The sequence below is a fragment of the Delphinapterus leucas genome, chromosome 2, assembly GCF_059928025.1.
Source record: "Delphinapterus leucas isolate spDelLeu-1000000601 "Yukka" chromosome 2, BTC_Dleu_Yukka2, whole genome shotgun sequence".
In the NCBI taxonomy this organism is placed as follows: domain Eukaryota; kingdom Metazoa; phylum Chordata; class Mammalia; order Artiodactyla; family Monodontidae; genus Delphinapterus; species Delphinapterus leucas.
Window position 1 is genome coordinate 4,521,619 of NC_143130.1, and position 17,773 is coordinate 4,539,391.

The 17,773-nt window shown below is 36.9% G+C and overlaps 1 protein-coding gene across 1 annotated transcript in view; it reads right to left on the reverse strand.

Moving 5' to 3' along the window:
* Window positions 1–1,753: 1,753 nt before the first annotated feature.
* Window positions 1,754–17,773, reverse strand: part of MRC1 (mannose receptor C-type 1) — a 99,299-nt gene continuing 83,279 nt past the window's right edge. The window contains exons 26-30 of the mRNA XM_022580611.3: window positions 17,414–17,563; window positions 7,540–7,653; window positions 6,852–7,016; window positions 5,401–5,442; window positions 1,754–4,289 (exon numbers count right to left, since the gene is read on the reverse strand). Coding sequence (XP_022436319.1) covers window positions 4,039–4,289; window positions 5,401–5,442; window positions 6,852–7,016; window positions 7,540–7,653; window positions 17,414–17,563 — 722 coding nt within the window. The 3' untranslated portion in view covers window positions 1,754–4,038. The remainder of the gene's footprint in view (window positions 4,290–5,400; window positions 5,443–6,851; window positions 7,017–7,539; window positions 7,654–17,413; window positions 17,564–17,773) is intronic.

The window sequence follows — 17,773 nt, forward strand, 5'->3', positions numbered from 1 at the left end:
TAGAACCTCAGAATGTGACTGTATTCAGAGATAGTGTCTTTAAAGACTCCATTACGTTAAAAATGAGGTTTCGGAAGCTCATATAACTCAACATCAAAAAAACAAACCACCTGATTAAAAAAATGGGCAAAAGGCCTGAATAGACATTTTTCCAAAGAGGAAATACAGATGGCCAACAGGCATATGAAAAGATGTTCAGTGTTGCTTACCATCAGGGAAATGCAAATCAGAACCACAATGAGCTATCACCTCACACCTGTCCGAATGGCCACCATCAAAAAGAACACAAATAACAAACGTTGGAGAGGACGTGGAGAAAAGGGAATCCTTACACACTGTTGGTGGGAATGTAAACTGGTGCAGCCACTGTGGAAAACAGTCTGGAGGTTTCTCAAAAAACTGAAATAGAGCTACCATATGACCCAGCAATTCCACTCCTGGGCATATAGCCCAAAAAAGAGAGAAAACACTGATTCTAAAAGATACCTGCACCCCAATGTTCAAACCAGCATTGTTTACAATTGCCAAGATACAGAAGCAACCTAAGTGCCTGTCAACAGATGAATTCATAAAGAAGATGTGGTGTATATACACAATGGAATATTATTCAGCCATAAAAAAGAATGAAATTTTGCCATCTGCAACAACACAGATGGACTTGGAGGGCATTATTCTAAGTAATAAGTCAGACAGAGAAAGAAAAACACTGTATGGTATTACTTACCAGTGGAATCTAAAATATACAACAAACTAGTGAACATAACAAAAAAGAAGCAGACTCACAGATATCAAGAACAAACTAGTGGTTACAGGCTGCGGGGCAATATAAGGGTAGGGGATTAAGAGGTACAAACATTTAGGTATAAAATAAGCTACAGGGATATACTGTACAACATTGGGAATATAGCCAACATTTTATAACTATAAATGGAGTATAATTTTTAAAAATTGTGAATCACTATATTGAACACCTGTAATTTATATAATAGTGTACATCAAGTATATATCAATAAAAATTTCCCCCAAAATGATCTTTTGTGTCTGGATGTCCACTAGACTGTGCAGTTCTTGTGGACAAGCAATACTTCTCACCCATGTTTGAATCTCCAGGACCTAGCTCAATGCCTGGCATATGTATTAGGTGCTCATGGAATACTTCATGAACTAATGGGTAAATGTACAAACAGATGGCTGAGTGAACACTGAAAATGGGTGAAGCAAGATATTACCAGTCTCTTGAGATATCATCTTTAATTTTAGAGTTCAAGTTACAGACTATTCACATTGTTTTGAGTTCACCTGGGAAAAAAATATCCTTAAGAATCTTCTGGCTGCGGAATTCTGATGAAAACAAGTGCAAAGCCACTGAGGAGAGCACTTAAACATTTAATCCCCAGAAAGAATTTCCAGTTAAAAAACAAAAACAGGGGCTTCCCTGGTGGCGCAGTGCTGAAGAATCCGCCTGCCAATGCAGGGGACACACGTTCGAGCCCTGGTCCAGGAAGACCCCACATGCTGCAAAGCAACTAAGCTCATGCGCCACAACTACTGAGCCTGCGCTCTAGAGCCCGTGAGCCACAACTACTGAGCCCATGTGCCACAACTACTGAAGCCTGCGCACCTAGAGCCCGTGCTCCACAACAAGAGAAGCCACTGCAAGGAGAAGCCCGCGCACCATAATGAAAGAGTAGCCCCCGCTCGCCGCAACTGGAGAAAGCCTAGTGCAGCAATGAAGACCCAACGCAGCCAAAAATAAATAAATAAAATAAATAAATTTATTTAAACAGAAACAAAAACAAATCAACTACAACAACCAAAACCAAAAAGAAATGCAAAAAAGCAAACAAAACAAAAACTGCTCTTCTCTGCTTTATAAAACTTCCCCCCCTCCAAAAAAATGCTTATTAATATGTTACTACTTAATTTGGGTACATATATAGATACAGATGACTTATCTATTTGATTGTATGTCTGAGTGGATAATGTGAGGGTGTGAAGCATAAAACTCGGCACCCTGCCGAATACAGTTTCTTGAAAGGATAAGACATTTAAGTCTGAGATATATGTTGTTTGAAGTCCAAAATATTTTCTGCAAAAACGCAGCTCTGAGTTATGATGAAAATGACTTGTGTACAGAATTTGTACATCATGCCCACTCATACACTCCTCTTTCACAGTTCTAATTCTCTTCTGTATCTTTCTCTTGTATCTTAAAAGAAAAAAATATGTATATATGAAGACTTTTTTCATTATAATTAACCACATGCTCCTTTGACACCATAGCCATTGTTTCCACTGGAACTTCCTCTAATGGAATATGTTGTGTTCTTACCAGGAAAATAAAAGCAATTGGTTTTCTATTGTCTGAAGCATGAGAGTTGTTTGTTCTCAGCAAGCTTTCCCACAATTGCCCACCTCTCTCATCCTGTTTCTTTCTATCTGTCACCTATCTCAGGTGGGGTATTGCAAACCTCACCTTACCTCCTACACAGTACGCTACTTCTTAGTCCTTTTTGAATTACAGACTCTCTTGAAAATCTAGCTATTTTCTTCCCAGAAAAAAAAAAAGGCATAAACACAAATAGAGACATTTTGCATACAATCTGGGGGGCCTTCATAGACCCCTTAAGGAGGGGCCATCTAAGGAGTCCTGTTTAGGGACCTCAGGTAAGGAATTTCTGCCCGTGGGCAACCTCTTGGAAAAGGCAAGAATGAGCTGGGAGCGTGGTACCCGTGCAAGATGTGACATCTCCAATGTATTTCACAATGTACATAAAGCTTTATCTAAGGCAAAACTTTTTAAGCAGAAAGGAATTGTTAAAGTGAGAAAATGATATTAAAGACCTAATTCCCAATAACAGCACCTTTGATTGTTGAATTCTGAAATAAGTCAGTGTTATAGGGGAAAGATCCAGGGAAATTGGCCAAGTCATTACAGTAAAAAATTCATTTTATGCACAGTGTTTTAACAATCTTTTTTTTTTCCAAACAGATGAAGAGTTTAAAGAATTCCTCTACTAATAATATCATTTATTTTCAGAGTACAGTGACGTGTAAAGTAAATGGATAAATAAATCTCAGTTAAAAGAAAATTTACACTTACCGAGATCACAAAAATACAAATCCATTAAAAATAGACCTTGTTTTTTGTTTTGTTTTGTTTTGTTTTGTTTTTTGCGGTACGCGGGCCTCTCACTGCTGTGGCCTCTCCCGTTGCGGAGCACAGGCTCCGGACGCGCAGGCTCAGCGGCCATGGCTCACGGGCCCAGCCGCTCCGCGGCATGTGGGATCTTCCCAGACCGGGGCACGAACCCGTATCCTCTGCATCGGCAGGCGGACTCTCGACCACTGCGCCACCAGGGAAGCCCTAGACCTTGTTTTTGATGTCTATTTCACATTATCTAAATACATCCAGTTATGCAAATTTATATTTTTATTTCACATCTTTGCATTCTTGATATACATAAAACAGGACAAAGAACACATTTGCAATATTCAGCCTGGAAAATCCTGCTTGGGGCAAACAAGATTCTCAGCTGCCTTATTCTTTCCGCACATGTAAAAATATACTTCTAAATCATTGGGGTAAAAATCAAGATGGGTATAAGAAAAAAAGTGACTAAATTTTTGTGTCACCCGAGGTTATTTGTACTTGGCTTTTAAAATGGTCATCTAATTACTGAATAACTATTTAATGGGTAACAGTTCTTTGGGAGCTCCTTAAACGATTTCAAGAAGCTTAGCTGGTTGTTTCTGGGGTTCTTGTAATCTGTATGCAGTTGACACTAGCTACATACCAATGCTGTATATTCACCTAAGATCTTTTTAAACATAGTAGTCAATGTTACTATCCCTTTTTTGTGAAAATATCTTGCCAGGCTAGAAAATAAACAGTTATTTTTTCCATGAGGCAAAGAAAATGACAGACCAGTGTAATACAGCACTAATTTGAAAGGAAATAATCACATTGAATGAAAGACTTTACCATTTTAGTTATAATCTTACGAAATTCAAATATACCTAAATCACACCATGATTCTAGATGACTGCGTGTTCATTCTGTTCAATGTTGCCCATGAGATCTTTTGTATCACTAGTTCCTGGACTCGATCCACTATTAAAATAGAGAGTGTTCTCAAAAGTGTCCTCTCGAGGGAAAGGCACACGTCTTTTCTTATAAAAGAAATACGCAGCGAAGCCAGCACCCGTTATAATCAGGAGGACCACTATGACTACCACTCCTGCCACGTTGGAAGATGGTTTGGAAGGGCCCATCTTCCTTGGGTCAGCTGTAAATAAATAAACATGTTAGGAAACGAGTTAAGGGGAGGCAGAGAGTAGAATGCTATGGAAACAATACAACTTTCTTCTTAGGAAAACTAAAATTCATAAATTTTCTTTCCAGTGACATTTGCCAAACAGAATGCAGGACATGAAAACAGAAGTCCATGTGATACAGAAGATTATTTTACATGTTAAGATGATTATGCAGTTGCAAGAATATTTCATGTATCTACGTAGCCCTGAACTGGTATAATATTTTATTTTATTTATTTTTTTGTGTGTGTGTTCATGTGACCCTTATTTTATTTAATAATGGCCCCAAAGCCCAAGAGTAGTGATGCTGGCAACTCCAATATGCCTAAGAGAAGCCATAAAGTGCTTCCTTTAAGTGAAAAGGTAAAAGTTCTCAACGTAATAAGGGAAGAAAAAAAGTTTGCTGAGGTTGCTGAGATCTACAGTGGGAATGAATCTTCCATCTACGAAATTGTGAAACAGCAAGAAAGTTGTGCTAGTTTTACAGTTGCGCCTCAAACTGCAAAAGTTACGACCACGGTGCAATATTTTAAATTTTTAAAATATTTACACCTGTTTCAAAATAATTCGGAGAAAAAAGAAAGTGAGTGGTGGAAATTTGAACACATGAGTATTAGTTCACAGACAGCACTTACGAAGATAATAAGGGGGCTTTAGGCAAGCTATAAGTCTCACTTTGAGTTGTTTTAGCAGCAAACAACATGAGTGAAAGAGGATCAGTTCCTTATTCAAGCTGTCCATAAAATTAAAATTTAAAACATTGCTTAAAAAAAAAGAAAAGAAAAAAATCACAGGGATTTCTAAGAAATTTCCTCGGTGGGTTCTCATAGGGCAACCCTTGGTAACAGAGCAATCAATGTCCTCAGTAAGATCTAGGATGAAAACACCCACCTGACGCCAAGGCCTGCTCTCCTAGGGCATCCTTTAAGGAAGGTCGATGTCATAATGACAAAGGCTAGTATAGCTCAAGAAATTCGACTGAGAGTGCGGGGCGGATAGGAAGGGATTATTGTGGTTTTTAAAACAAACAAATTTGATTGATATATTACTAATATGGAAATTAAAATTTCAAAATGGTCTTACCTTTTGTTGTAATTAATGTATGAGTAGGTTCAGCATCAACAACTGTTTGTAAAATAAGAAAATCATTAAATACTGTTTGTAAAATAAGAAAATAATTAAATACTTATTAAAAACCCATAATAATTGCATGTAGATAGTGAGCATTATTTGGTTTACAAATACATCAAATCATCCATGTTGGATTGATGGTGATATATGATATAGATAGACAATAAATAGATGATAGATAGGTAGATAGATAGATAGATAGATAGATGATTGACTGGTAGATAAAATCTGCATATTTATACAGATTGATCTATCTATCCATCCTATAACAGCATCCTATAGCTGCATGATGAGTTTGAATACATTGGAAGATCTGAAAATATGATCTCCCTGGTTGCATTTGAGCCACTGATACTCACCCTCAAAATATAGCCAATCTACCCATAAATAATGTATCCTAGGCTAGCAGTTTTGAAAATGGCTCACTGAAGCATAAGGTACTACAAGGCATTTGAATGAAAAATAAAATAAGATTCCAACATTGCACCAAAGGGTGTGGTATCTTAGAACAGAGCTTTCAAAGAATGAAGAACTACGCAATTCTAAAATAAAATAAAAATCTACTGGGGATGGAGTGTTAATTTATCCAACTCATTTATTTAAATCTCTTATCTAATTTATAATTTTGTCTCTTGGGAAAGATATTACATGAAGTAGAATAGCATAAAACATTATGGAAGTCCAGAGAGTATCACAGCATGGGCATATAATATTATTAATTCCCCCAGCCCCTGTCCTGACATGGTCTGTCATTCAATCTCCGAAGGAAACTTAATTGGTGTTACATGATTTATTCCTTAATAAATTCTCATTCCTCCTCACCGTCCACTTTGGTTTGGCCAGGGTAAGTATTTCACCCCTTCTTCTCGCACGCCATAGGCCTGGCTCTCCAAACTGCTCAGAACCTCGCAAATCCATATGCATGGATATCCCATTATAAATGTATTGATATACCAAAATCATTATGTCAGTTAAGCAGAAAGAGAGTGTTTTGTGCTCACTCAAAACTGCAGACAGCAACTGATCACCACGGCAGATTGGATTTCTCACTTATAAAGAGGGAGATGGACTTCCCTGGTGGCGCAGTGGTTGAGAGTCCACCTGCCAATGCAGGGGACACGGGTTCGTGTCCCGCTCTGGGAGGATCCCACATGCTGTGGAGCAGCTGGGCCCGTGAGCCATGGCCACTGAGCCTGCGCATCCGGAGCCTGTGCTCCGCAACGGGAGAGGCCACAACAGTGACAGGTCCGCGTACCACAAAAAAAAAAAAAAAAAAAAAAAACCAGGGAGAGGTTTCAAGGAACCTGTAATCGCATTATATTGATAATTACACACCTGATATCAATATTTGAAAGAGATGGGAGCCTGGAAACACACATACCATAGGACAAATTCTAACTTACATTTCGGTCTTTTACAAATGTATCCTTTGTAGGAAGAACAGTGAATATTACTCCAAAATCCAGAAGATGCATATAAAGCGACACAATCATTTCTTTCACCAGAGGGATCTCCTGTCTTCCAGTTGACAAAGGAGAGTGGGTTGTTGTTTATCCATAGCCACATTCCTGATTATCAGAGAAAGCCAATAAAAATAGAAGTTAAAAATAACTTGCCTTAAAATAAATTCAACTTATTCATGTAAAATTTCTAAGCACGTTATTTTATACTGCAATCAACAGCTGTTTACAACCAAACTTCACAGGCAAGATAATAGTAACTAGTTGTTACAGGGAAACTGAGAATGTGTTTCTCATGTAGTTTTAGTTGAAAATTTATTCCTAATTAGTATAAATATGTAAACTTAACCTCCCTTAATTGTTTTTTTCCTGGCAAAAGATAGAAAATATTTTTTAAAACTTCTTTAACTTAGCTACAGTAGATATTCTTTAATTAGCAACTTTCAAGATAGCCTAATATGTGAGTCGTTTAAATTTTCACTTCTTACCTCAAATGAAAATATGAGTTTGAATTTTCAAACTCTTCACAAATTAATCATTACTTAAGGCAAGACTTTCTAGGACTGAAAACTTGTTTTACCTACAACATTTTGAAATGTTTGTGATTCAATAATCATGCTGCAAAAATTACCTTCAACATTTCTATACAATCCTATCCAAAAGTTGGCTTTGCTTTGAAGTGGCTCAACTCGATATGACAGGAAACTCGATTCAGCAGCACTTTCAATGGTAACCAGAGAGGAACCTGCAGAGTACAAAAGAATAAATATGATGGCAGTATATTTAAGTAGTTGAAAATATTTTTATAATGATAGTATTGATATTAAGAGCAATAAAAAATCATCCCACTATCTCCACTTAAGGAGAAGAATTTCAAAGAGTGGCCATTTGGCTTCTAAGAATTTGTTTCCATTCTGAAAATATTATTTTTTTAAGCATCATTTGTGTACAAGCACTTAACGACTCACTGCAGGATATACAACGATGAGTAGGACATAGAACGTTTAAGAAGGTTATGGTTCAGTGGGTAGTAATGAGTTGAGAGTATAAAGAAATGTATTAGGAGGATATTTATTTTAGGGGAAGCAACTAAAAGGGAGCATGGAGGAGACAGAATTTAAGATACTAGGGAGCATAATATTTCAAGTAGAAAGGATAGAAAATAATTCCGGGAAGAGGAAGAATAAGAGAAAAGATGAAGAGAAAGGGAAGCATAGAGCTTCTTCATGAACAGAGATAGCTCACAGATGCATGGAATTCTTCATATTTGGTTTTTAGTAACAGGATTTGAAATAGATAGGTAGGTAGGTAGGTAGGTAGATAGATAGATAGATAGATAGATAAGGCAATTATTGGGGTAAATGAATAGTGTTAATAGATAGTTCAGTTTGGCTGGAAGAATCTGGTCAATGGGTGAAAAAAGACTTGGGTTCGGTCTCACTGCAGATGGTAGGAGACTGGTATTTAGGGTAATGTGGTGATTACAAAACACAGTTTTTTTCGGGCAGCAGAATGATGCAATGCTCTCTAGGAGTATTAATCCAGCTGTTATGTATAGGACTGCACAAAAAGGAGAGAGGAAACAGAAAGACTGCTTAGATGACTATGGCATTGACAACCCAGTCAAAGATTGATTCAGAGCCAGCACTGTATTTTATAGTTAAATTACAGAATTTTAAATAATAACAACTTAAAATATAATTTAAGCAGTTTATGCCAGACATTTTGCTTTGCGCTTTATAAGCATGATGTCACTAAAATTTTACAACAATCTTATTACATTAGTACTACTTTTACTCCATTTTACAGATAGGGAACCTAAAGTCCAGAGGGTAAGTAATTTACCAAGATCCTAATGATAGAGGTGGGCAAAGTCATGGCATGATCCAGGCATCTGGACCTTGAGGACCTATACTTAACCATATGCTTGCACCCCATGTTACTGGGTCCTGGATTCTTCTCTTGATGACTGTTTTCATTGCATAATTTCATAATCCATTATTAAACATATTTCATTGACAATAGCCATTTCAATATATTTGTGACATATTTTGATGAATGCAAATCATTCATTAACAGGAAAATATAGTTATCTAAAGTTGAAAACGAAGTTTCTACACATTCACTGCAAGATTTTTTAAAAAAAATACTCAGCAGCATGAAAGAAAAACATTTTTTTAATTAAGAGAAAGCAGGTTTCAAGTGACATCATAAGGACTGGCAGAGTAAGTACCCCTGAAATTCCTCTCCTCTACAAAAGCAATAAGAACACTACCAAATTTTTCAAACTCAACTTTTCCAGAACCCTGAAAGTTAACCAGCAGCTTGTAACAATCCAGGAAGTATTTATTCAAGAAAATGCTTGACTCTCAGTAAGAAAAGTAAGCTACATGGTATTTTAACTTGTCCTAATCCCATAGCTTTATCCCTAGCTCTGTGACTGCGTTAAAAACCAACGGCCTCAAAATCACAGTGAAAACCAGAAGCCAGGAAGACACTGGGAAAGTCAGAATGGGACTGGGGTTCTTTCTAAGTCACATTGTCAAAGAATTTCCATTATTTGATCTCTCTGACATTTCCCTGGAAAACCTCACTTGCCTTGATTTGACCTGACTCAGAGCTCATCCAATATAAACAGCCTTTTCCTTGGGGGTATTTGTCAAAAACTAACAGTGGCAAGTAACTAATATCAGTGGCAAGTACCTAATATCACAGCTGCCTGAAGCAGTGTGGGAAACAATTTTAGGTTAACAACACGGTAACCAAAAAACTAAAAAGAAAAACTATGGAGTAAAATGTCCATAGGGAGCTTTAAGAAGCATTGACCTCTTCCTGGGAGCCTAGAAGGCCACAGACACACATTGGGGTGTGTACACGCCCAGGACTATGTGCATGCCCATGAAAGGTCTGAAAAGTCCCTACACTCTCACCCCTGGCTGACCCTGAGGGTCTGCACAAGCAGGAAGTGAAGGCTAAGGCAGAGTTTTTAATTGCCTATATGAGTGTTGAAGGCATGTCTTCAGACCGAGCCCTTCAGTAAAACCTGGGGAACTTTCTGGTTCTAGGCACTAAGGAAATACGTTCCCAATCATTAGCTGACCACTAAACTAAGTAGGCAAGAGACTTCAGTAACCGCACTTGAAAAAGAATACAAAACTTTACAGAATTCATGAGGGAAAGTTACTAAACAAGCAAATAACAACAAACAGCAACAAAAACAAACCTTGTGGAGTGGAAATAAACTTATTTCCAGAGTTAAATATTCATTTTTCAACAAGAAATTATAAGAAATGCAAAGAAACACGGAAGTATGACCCATACCAGCAAAAGAAGCAGTCAATACAAACTGTTCCTGGAACAGCCACACCTCTGACTTACTGGACAAAGACTTTTAAAGTCAGCTATTTTAAAGATGCTTAAAGAACTAGAGGAAAAACTGTCTAAAGAACTAAAAGAAAGTATGAGACAATTGCTCACCAAATAGAGACTATTAATAAAAAGGTAGAAATTGTTTTTTAAGAAATAAAATTCTGGAGTTAAAAAGTATAATAATTGAAAGGAAAACTTCACTGGAGAGGCCTAACAGTGAGTTTGACTAAGCGAAAGAAATAATCAACAAACTTGAGATTATCCAGTGTGAATAATGAGGGAAAAAAAGAAGAAAAATTTACAGAGTCTCAAAGATATTTGGAACATCACCAGTCAAATCAAGATACACATAATGGGAGTCCTAGGAGAGGAATGAGATAAAGAGGCAGAAAGAATACTTGAAGCAATAATGGCCAATAGCTTCCCAATGTTGATGAAAAACATTAATGTAAACATGCGGGAAGCTCAACAACATCCAAGTAAGATAATCTCAAGAAGCTCCACATCACAATCAAACTATCCAAAGATAGAGAATCTTAAAAGTAATGAGAGAGAAGTGATTCATCATGTCCAAGAGATTCTCAATATAATTAACACTGCTTTCTCATCAGAAACCCCAGAGACCAGAAGGCAGTAGGATGACATATTCAAAAGGCTGAAAGAAAATGACTGTTGACCAACAATTTTCTGTCCAGCAAAACTGTCCTTCAAAAATAAAGGAAAAGTTGACATTCTTTTTTATTTTTAACATCTTTATTGGGGTATAAATGCTTTACAATGTTGTGTTCGTTTCTGCTGTACAACAAAGTGAATCAGCCATATGTATACCTATATCCCCATATCCCCTCTCTCTTGAGCTTCCCTCCCACCTTCCCTATCCCATTCCTCTAGGTCATCACAAAGCACTGAGCTGATCATCCTGTGCTATGCAGCAGCTTCCCACTAGCCTTCCATTTTACATTTGGTAGTGTATGTATGTCAGTGCTACTCTCTCACTTCATTCCTGCTTCCCCTCCCCCCCATTCCCTCAAGTCCATTCTCTGCGTCTGCATCTTAATTCCTGCCCTGCCACTAGGTTCATCAGCACTGCTTTTTAAAATTCCATGTATATGTGTTCGCATACGGTATTTGTTTTTCTCCTTCTGACTTACTTCACTCTGTATGACAGATTCTAGGTCCATCCATCTCACTACAAATAACTCAATTTCGTTCCTTTTTATGGCTGAGTAATATTCCATTGTATATATGTGCCACATCTTCTTTAAAGACATTCTTAGATAAACAAAAATGGAGAGAATTTGTCACTAGCAGATCTACTCTACAAGAAATACTAAAGAAAATCCTTCAGGCCAAAATAAAGAGATAGTTGACAACAACTTAAATCCACATGAAGAAATAAAGACCACCAGTAAAGGAAACTACATAGGTAAAAACAAAAGACAGTACGAATTTATTTCTTGTTTATACTTTTGTTTAATCTTATATGATTTAAGGACAACTGCATTAAACAATAATTATAAATCTGTGCTGATGGGCTGGACTAGATTGTTGCATATTAAGATGTTATTTATCATCCCCAGGGCAACCACTAAGAAAATAACTAAACAACACATAGTAAAAAATATAACAAGGAAATTAAGATGGTACACTAGAGATTATCTATTTAATGTTAAAGCAGGTAGAAATGGATAAATAGAGGAACCAAAATACATAAGACAAATATAAAATAAATTAAAGGGCAGATATAAATCCTACCTTATCAGTAATTACATTAAATGTAAATGGATTAAGTACTCCAATCAAAAGACAGAGATTGGCAAAATGAATAAAAAATAAAAATAAATTTTAAAATAATACAACTATATTTTATCTACAAAACACACATTTGAGATTCAAAAACATAAACATGTTAAAAGTAAAAGCATGGAAAAAGATATTCCATGCAAATAGTAAATAAAGAAGAGCTGGAGTGGCTATACTGATACTAGACAAAAGACTTTTAGACAAAAATTGTTACTAGAGACAAATAAGGATGTTTTATAATGATTAAAGTTTGAATTCATCAAGAAGATATGACTAATATAGACATATATGCACCGAACAATAAAGCCTCGAAATACATGAAGCAAAAACTGACAAAGTAGACTTCTCCTGACTCAGAATTTAAAGTAAAAACTCATAGGGAGTTTTTAAACTCCCTGTGGCAACATATAAGTCTCCTGAAATTCCCTTCTCCCACATACACACCAGTGAACACCTACACATAGAGCAATTCTATCAGTAAAATCCAGAAACTCAGTGACTCCTACATATAGGGCAACTGAGAAAACACAAACATCTAAATGAGTAGGAAAGGCTGAGACACACTCTCTTCATAAACCCCACCCATGGCACAGTGCCGTATAATCAGGAGGGAGCCCCTAATTGCCAGCTTCTCCCTGAATAGAGAAGGGTTTCAACCATACATCTAGCACCCCAAATTTTTAGGCTCCTGTTCCTCTATTTGAAGGAATAGGCCCCCGAAATGCCTAGCTCTGGAAGCTAATGGGGTTTGCAGCCACGAGACCCATAGGACCACAGAAAATAAAGCAGTAGTTGTTAATGGGCACCAAACACTTGCCATGGCTATTCTCCCAGGGCTCAGCTAAGAGGGAACAGATAAAAATGCCCATCCCTCAGTCTTTCCCTAGAAGGAGACTGACTGCATACTTTACAACCTGCTGCCTGGGGGGGTCCAGCTGCTAATTTGCATTCAGCAAGGGGCTAGCTGTGATCCTCCTGGGGGAGCTGGTGGGCCCTTCTGCCACCTTCTTTCTCCAACTTGCTGCAATGATAAAATCAGGTCACCAACAGGTCTCTGGAAGGAGCTTAGACACACACCTGGCTTATATACTTTCCCAGGTGCCTGAGGGTCCAGATTCTAATCAGTCTGCTTTTATGTGCTAACTGTGATCCTCTCCTTTGGGATATCATCAGGTATTGGCACACCCTCAACCACTGGGAGCCACTAAAAACAAAGACAACAGCTTGTATAACCACAAAGTTTTGAGTGACAAACAGGAACTTGGGCTGGATTGACTGATGAGGTTCATCTCCCACACAAGACCACTCTCAAGACTGGGAGAGGTGTCTCTTTTATCTAATGTGCAGAAACCAACACAGAGAGTCAAGGAAAATAAAGCAAAAGCAAAATGTTTTCCAATCAAAAGAACAAGATACATCTCCAAACTGATATTAATAAAACAGAGACAAGTAATTTACCCAATAGAGAGTTCAGAATAACAGCTATAAAGATACTCAGTGAGGTCAGGAAAGTAATGCATGAGCAAAGTAAGAATTTCAACAAAGAGAGAGAAAATATTAAAACGTACCAAAGAGAAATCACAAAGCTGAAGAACACAATAACTTAAATGAAAAGTTCCGTAGAGGTGTTCAACAGCAGACTAGAAAACTGGAAGAAAGAAACAGTAAACTCAAAGAAAGGGCAGTCAAATATATCCTGAAGCAAAAAGAAAAAAAGAATCAAAAAGAGTCAAGCTAGCTTAAAGGACTTATGAGACAACAGCAAGAGGATCAATCTACACATTACAGGAATTCAAGGAGAAGAGAGAGATGGGGGCAGAAAGCTTATTCAAAGAACTAATGGCTGATAATTTCCCTAACCTTGGGGAAAGAAACAGACATCTAGATCCAGGAAGCATACATAAGGAGTACCAAATATAATGAATATAAAGAGACAAACACTGAGACACATTATATTAAATTGTCAAAAATTAAAGACAAAGAGAGATTCTTAAAAACAGCAAAAGAAAAGCAACTTGTTACATAAAAGGGAACCCTTGTAAGACAAAACAAATTTTTCAGGAGAAACTTTGCAGGCTGGAAGGGAGTGAGAAGATATATTTAAAGTGCTTAGAGATAAAAGCTTCCAGCCAAGAATACTCTACCTAGCAAAGCTGTCATTCAGAATTAAATGAGAGATAAAGAGTTTTCAAGACAAACAAAAGCTGAAAGAGTTCATCACCAATAGACCAGACACATAAGAAATGTCAAGGGGAATTCTTCAAGCTAAAATGAAAGGACACTAATTAGTAATATGAAAATGTTTGAAAATATAAAACTCAACAGTAAAGGTAAATGTATAGGAAAATCCAGAATATTCTGATACTATAATGGTGGTAAGTAAATCACCTATAACTGTTGTATAAAGGTTAAAAGACAAAAGTATTAAAAATAACTATAGGGCTTCCCTGGTGGTGCAGTGGTTGAGAATCTGCCTGCTAATGCAGGGGACACAGGTTCGAGCCCTGGTCTGAGAGGATCCCACATGCCGCGGAGCAACTAGGCCCGTGAGCCACAACTACTGAGCCTGCGTGTCTGGAGCCTGTGCTCCGCAACAAGAGAGGCTGCAATAGTGAGAGGCCCACGCACCGCGATGAAGAGTGGCCCCCGCTCACCACAACTAGAGAAAGCCCTCGCACAGAAACAAAGACCCAACACAGCCAAAATTAATTAATTAATTAATAAACTTCTACCCCCAACATCTTAAAAAAAATAATAACTATAAAGACAATAATTTGTTAATGTATACACAATATAAAAAGATGTAAATTGTGACATCAAAAATATAAAAGGTCAGGGGAATGTAAAACTACAGACTGTTTGCATACATTCAAAGTTAAGTTGTTATCAGCTTTAAATACACTGTTATAACTCTAAGATGTTTCGTGTAATCCTCACAATAAAACCTACAGTAGACGCACAAAATAAAAGGAAAAGAATCTAAGTAATACTACTGAGAAATCATCAAATCACAAAGGAAGTGAGCAGAGAGGGAGAAAGGAACAAAAGAAGGTCAGGACAGACAGAAAACAATTAACAGAATGGCAATTTTAAGTGCATACCTACCAATAATTACTATAAATATAAATGGACTAAATTCTCCAATCGAAAAACATAGAGTGGCTTAATAGATTAAAAAAAAAAAAGACCAAAAAAACACAAGACAACTATATGCTACAAGAAACTCATTCCACCTTTAGGACATACATAGGCTTAAAATGAAGGGATTAAAAAAAAATTATTCCATGCAAATGGTGTTGAGAAAACTAGACACCCACATTCAATAGAATACAACTGGTCCACTCTCTAACACTATACAGAAAAATCAACTCAAAATGATTAAAGACTTGAATGTAAAACGTGAAATCATAAAAATCCTAAAAGAAAACACAGGCAATAAACTCCTCGACATTAATCTTTTTGTATTTGACACTAACAGCAAAGGGAAAAAAAAAGCAAAAATAAACAAATGGGACTACATCAACCTAAAAAGGTTCTGCATAGCAAAGGAAACCATTAGCAAAATGAAAATGCAACCTCCTGAATGGGAGAAATTTTCTGCAAACCACATGTCTTAATAGAGGTTTAATATCTATATACAAGGAACTTATACAACTCAATAGCAAAAAAATAACCCAATTCAAAAAATGAGCAAAGGACCTGAACAGATTTTTTTTTTCCAAAGGAGACTTACAAATGGCTAAGAAGTACAGGAAAAGGTGCTCAACATCACTAATCATCAGGGAAATGCAAATCAAAACCGCAATGAGATATCACCTCACACTTGTTTAGGCTAGCTATTATTAAAAAGATAAGAGATAACAAATGATGCAGAGGATGAAGAGAAAAGGGAACCCTGCTAGTGTGAATGTAAATTGGTACAGTCCTTTTGGAAAACAGTGTGGAGGTTCCTTAAAAAATTAAAAATAGGACTACCATATGATCCAGCAATCCCACTTCTTGGTATATAGCCAAAGGAAATGAAACCACTATCTCGAAAAGACAGCTGCACTCCATGTTCATTGCAGCATTATTTATTATAGCCAAGACATGGAAACAACCTAAGTGTCCATCAACAGATGAATGATTAAGAAAATGTAGTATGTATATACAATGGAATATTATTCAGCCTTTAAAAAGAGGGAAATTCTGCCGTTTGCAACAGCATTGATTAACCTGGAGGGCATTATTCTAAGGAAATAAGCCAGACAGAGACAGACAAGTACTACATGATATTACTTATAGGTGGAATTTAAAAGTCAAACTCACAGAAACAGAGGGTAGAATGGTGGTTGTCAGGGGGTTGGGGGGTGGGAGACACAGAGAGATGCTGGTAAAAGTGTACAAACTTTCAGTTATATGATAAATAAGGGCTTAGGAACTAATGTATAATATAGTGACTACAGTTGATAATACTGTATGGTATCACTGAAATTTGCTAAGAGATTAGAGCTTAAGTGTTCCCACCACACACACACACACAAAGGTAAATATGTGACGGGATGGTCACGTTAACTTGACGGTTAGGAATCCTTTCCCAACAAATATGTGTATCAAATCATCATCTCTCACACTTTAAATGTATTACAATTTTATGTCAGCTATACCTCAATAAAACTGAAGAAAAAAACTAAACATAAAAGTAAAAAGAAGTGAAAGCTCCAGACTGACTTTTGAATGAACCTGAAGGAAATGAGCATGTAACCCTTGCTCGCCACTGTTGAATGAAGAGCCCTGACTTAGGGCATAATCAAAATTTAGCCACAAAGTAATTCAGTAAAGTATTCAGTGGGATTTAATTAAGTAGATTTTTTAATGCACCCTGAAAAGTTCACTTTAGTTGACATTTTTATTTCAGGAGGGAAATTGTTCATCTATGTCATGTCACTTGAGTTTTGTTTCGTATTTACTCACAAAGATAATCAGATCTAAATGCTTTTCTATTCATGGGAAAGCAAAATGGTTCCTGGGCACTTGTGAAGCCTGAGCCGATCAGTGATAAAAGATGAACGCAATACTCTGAACAATAATCCTAACAATTTAGAATATTAGGGCAGAAAGACTTGTTCAGCGAGTCACTGCTTTCTGCCAGAATTCTTTCACCTTTTGAGGCTACAACGTTAGAAATTATATTGGGGGGGCATGATGTTGACCTTTCTGTTACAATATAAATTATTAAGACAAAGAAACAGGTAATTTTACTTTCCTTAGGTTTTTAATATACAGTGTTACTAGTATCCTGGTACTCTAAATAGATGGTTGTGGGACTTTCTGACGGTAAATGTGGCACTTACCCATTCGAAGACATTCCAGAGAAGCTTGGCCCCAGTTCCTTGTATATGAAGACTCGATATAGTAGCAGTGACCATGGAAAGGAATCCACGCTGTGTGCTCTGACTCGGGGCATCTACCAGGCAGCTGTGGAGGTTCAGTGGCAGGGATTTCTGTTAATAAAAAGACATTTCAAATAAAGTAAGACCTGAAGTTTCTTTAGTACACAGAATAATATATCAGCCATTAAGGAAATTTTCATCGCCTATCATTATATTTTTTTAAGCTCTAATGGTAATCATTTGGATATGCCATTTCTATTATTGAGTATTCTTTTTACTTTATCATTTTTTTTCATATAAAATGTATTTCCATAGAAGGTC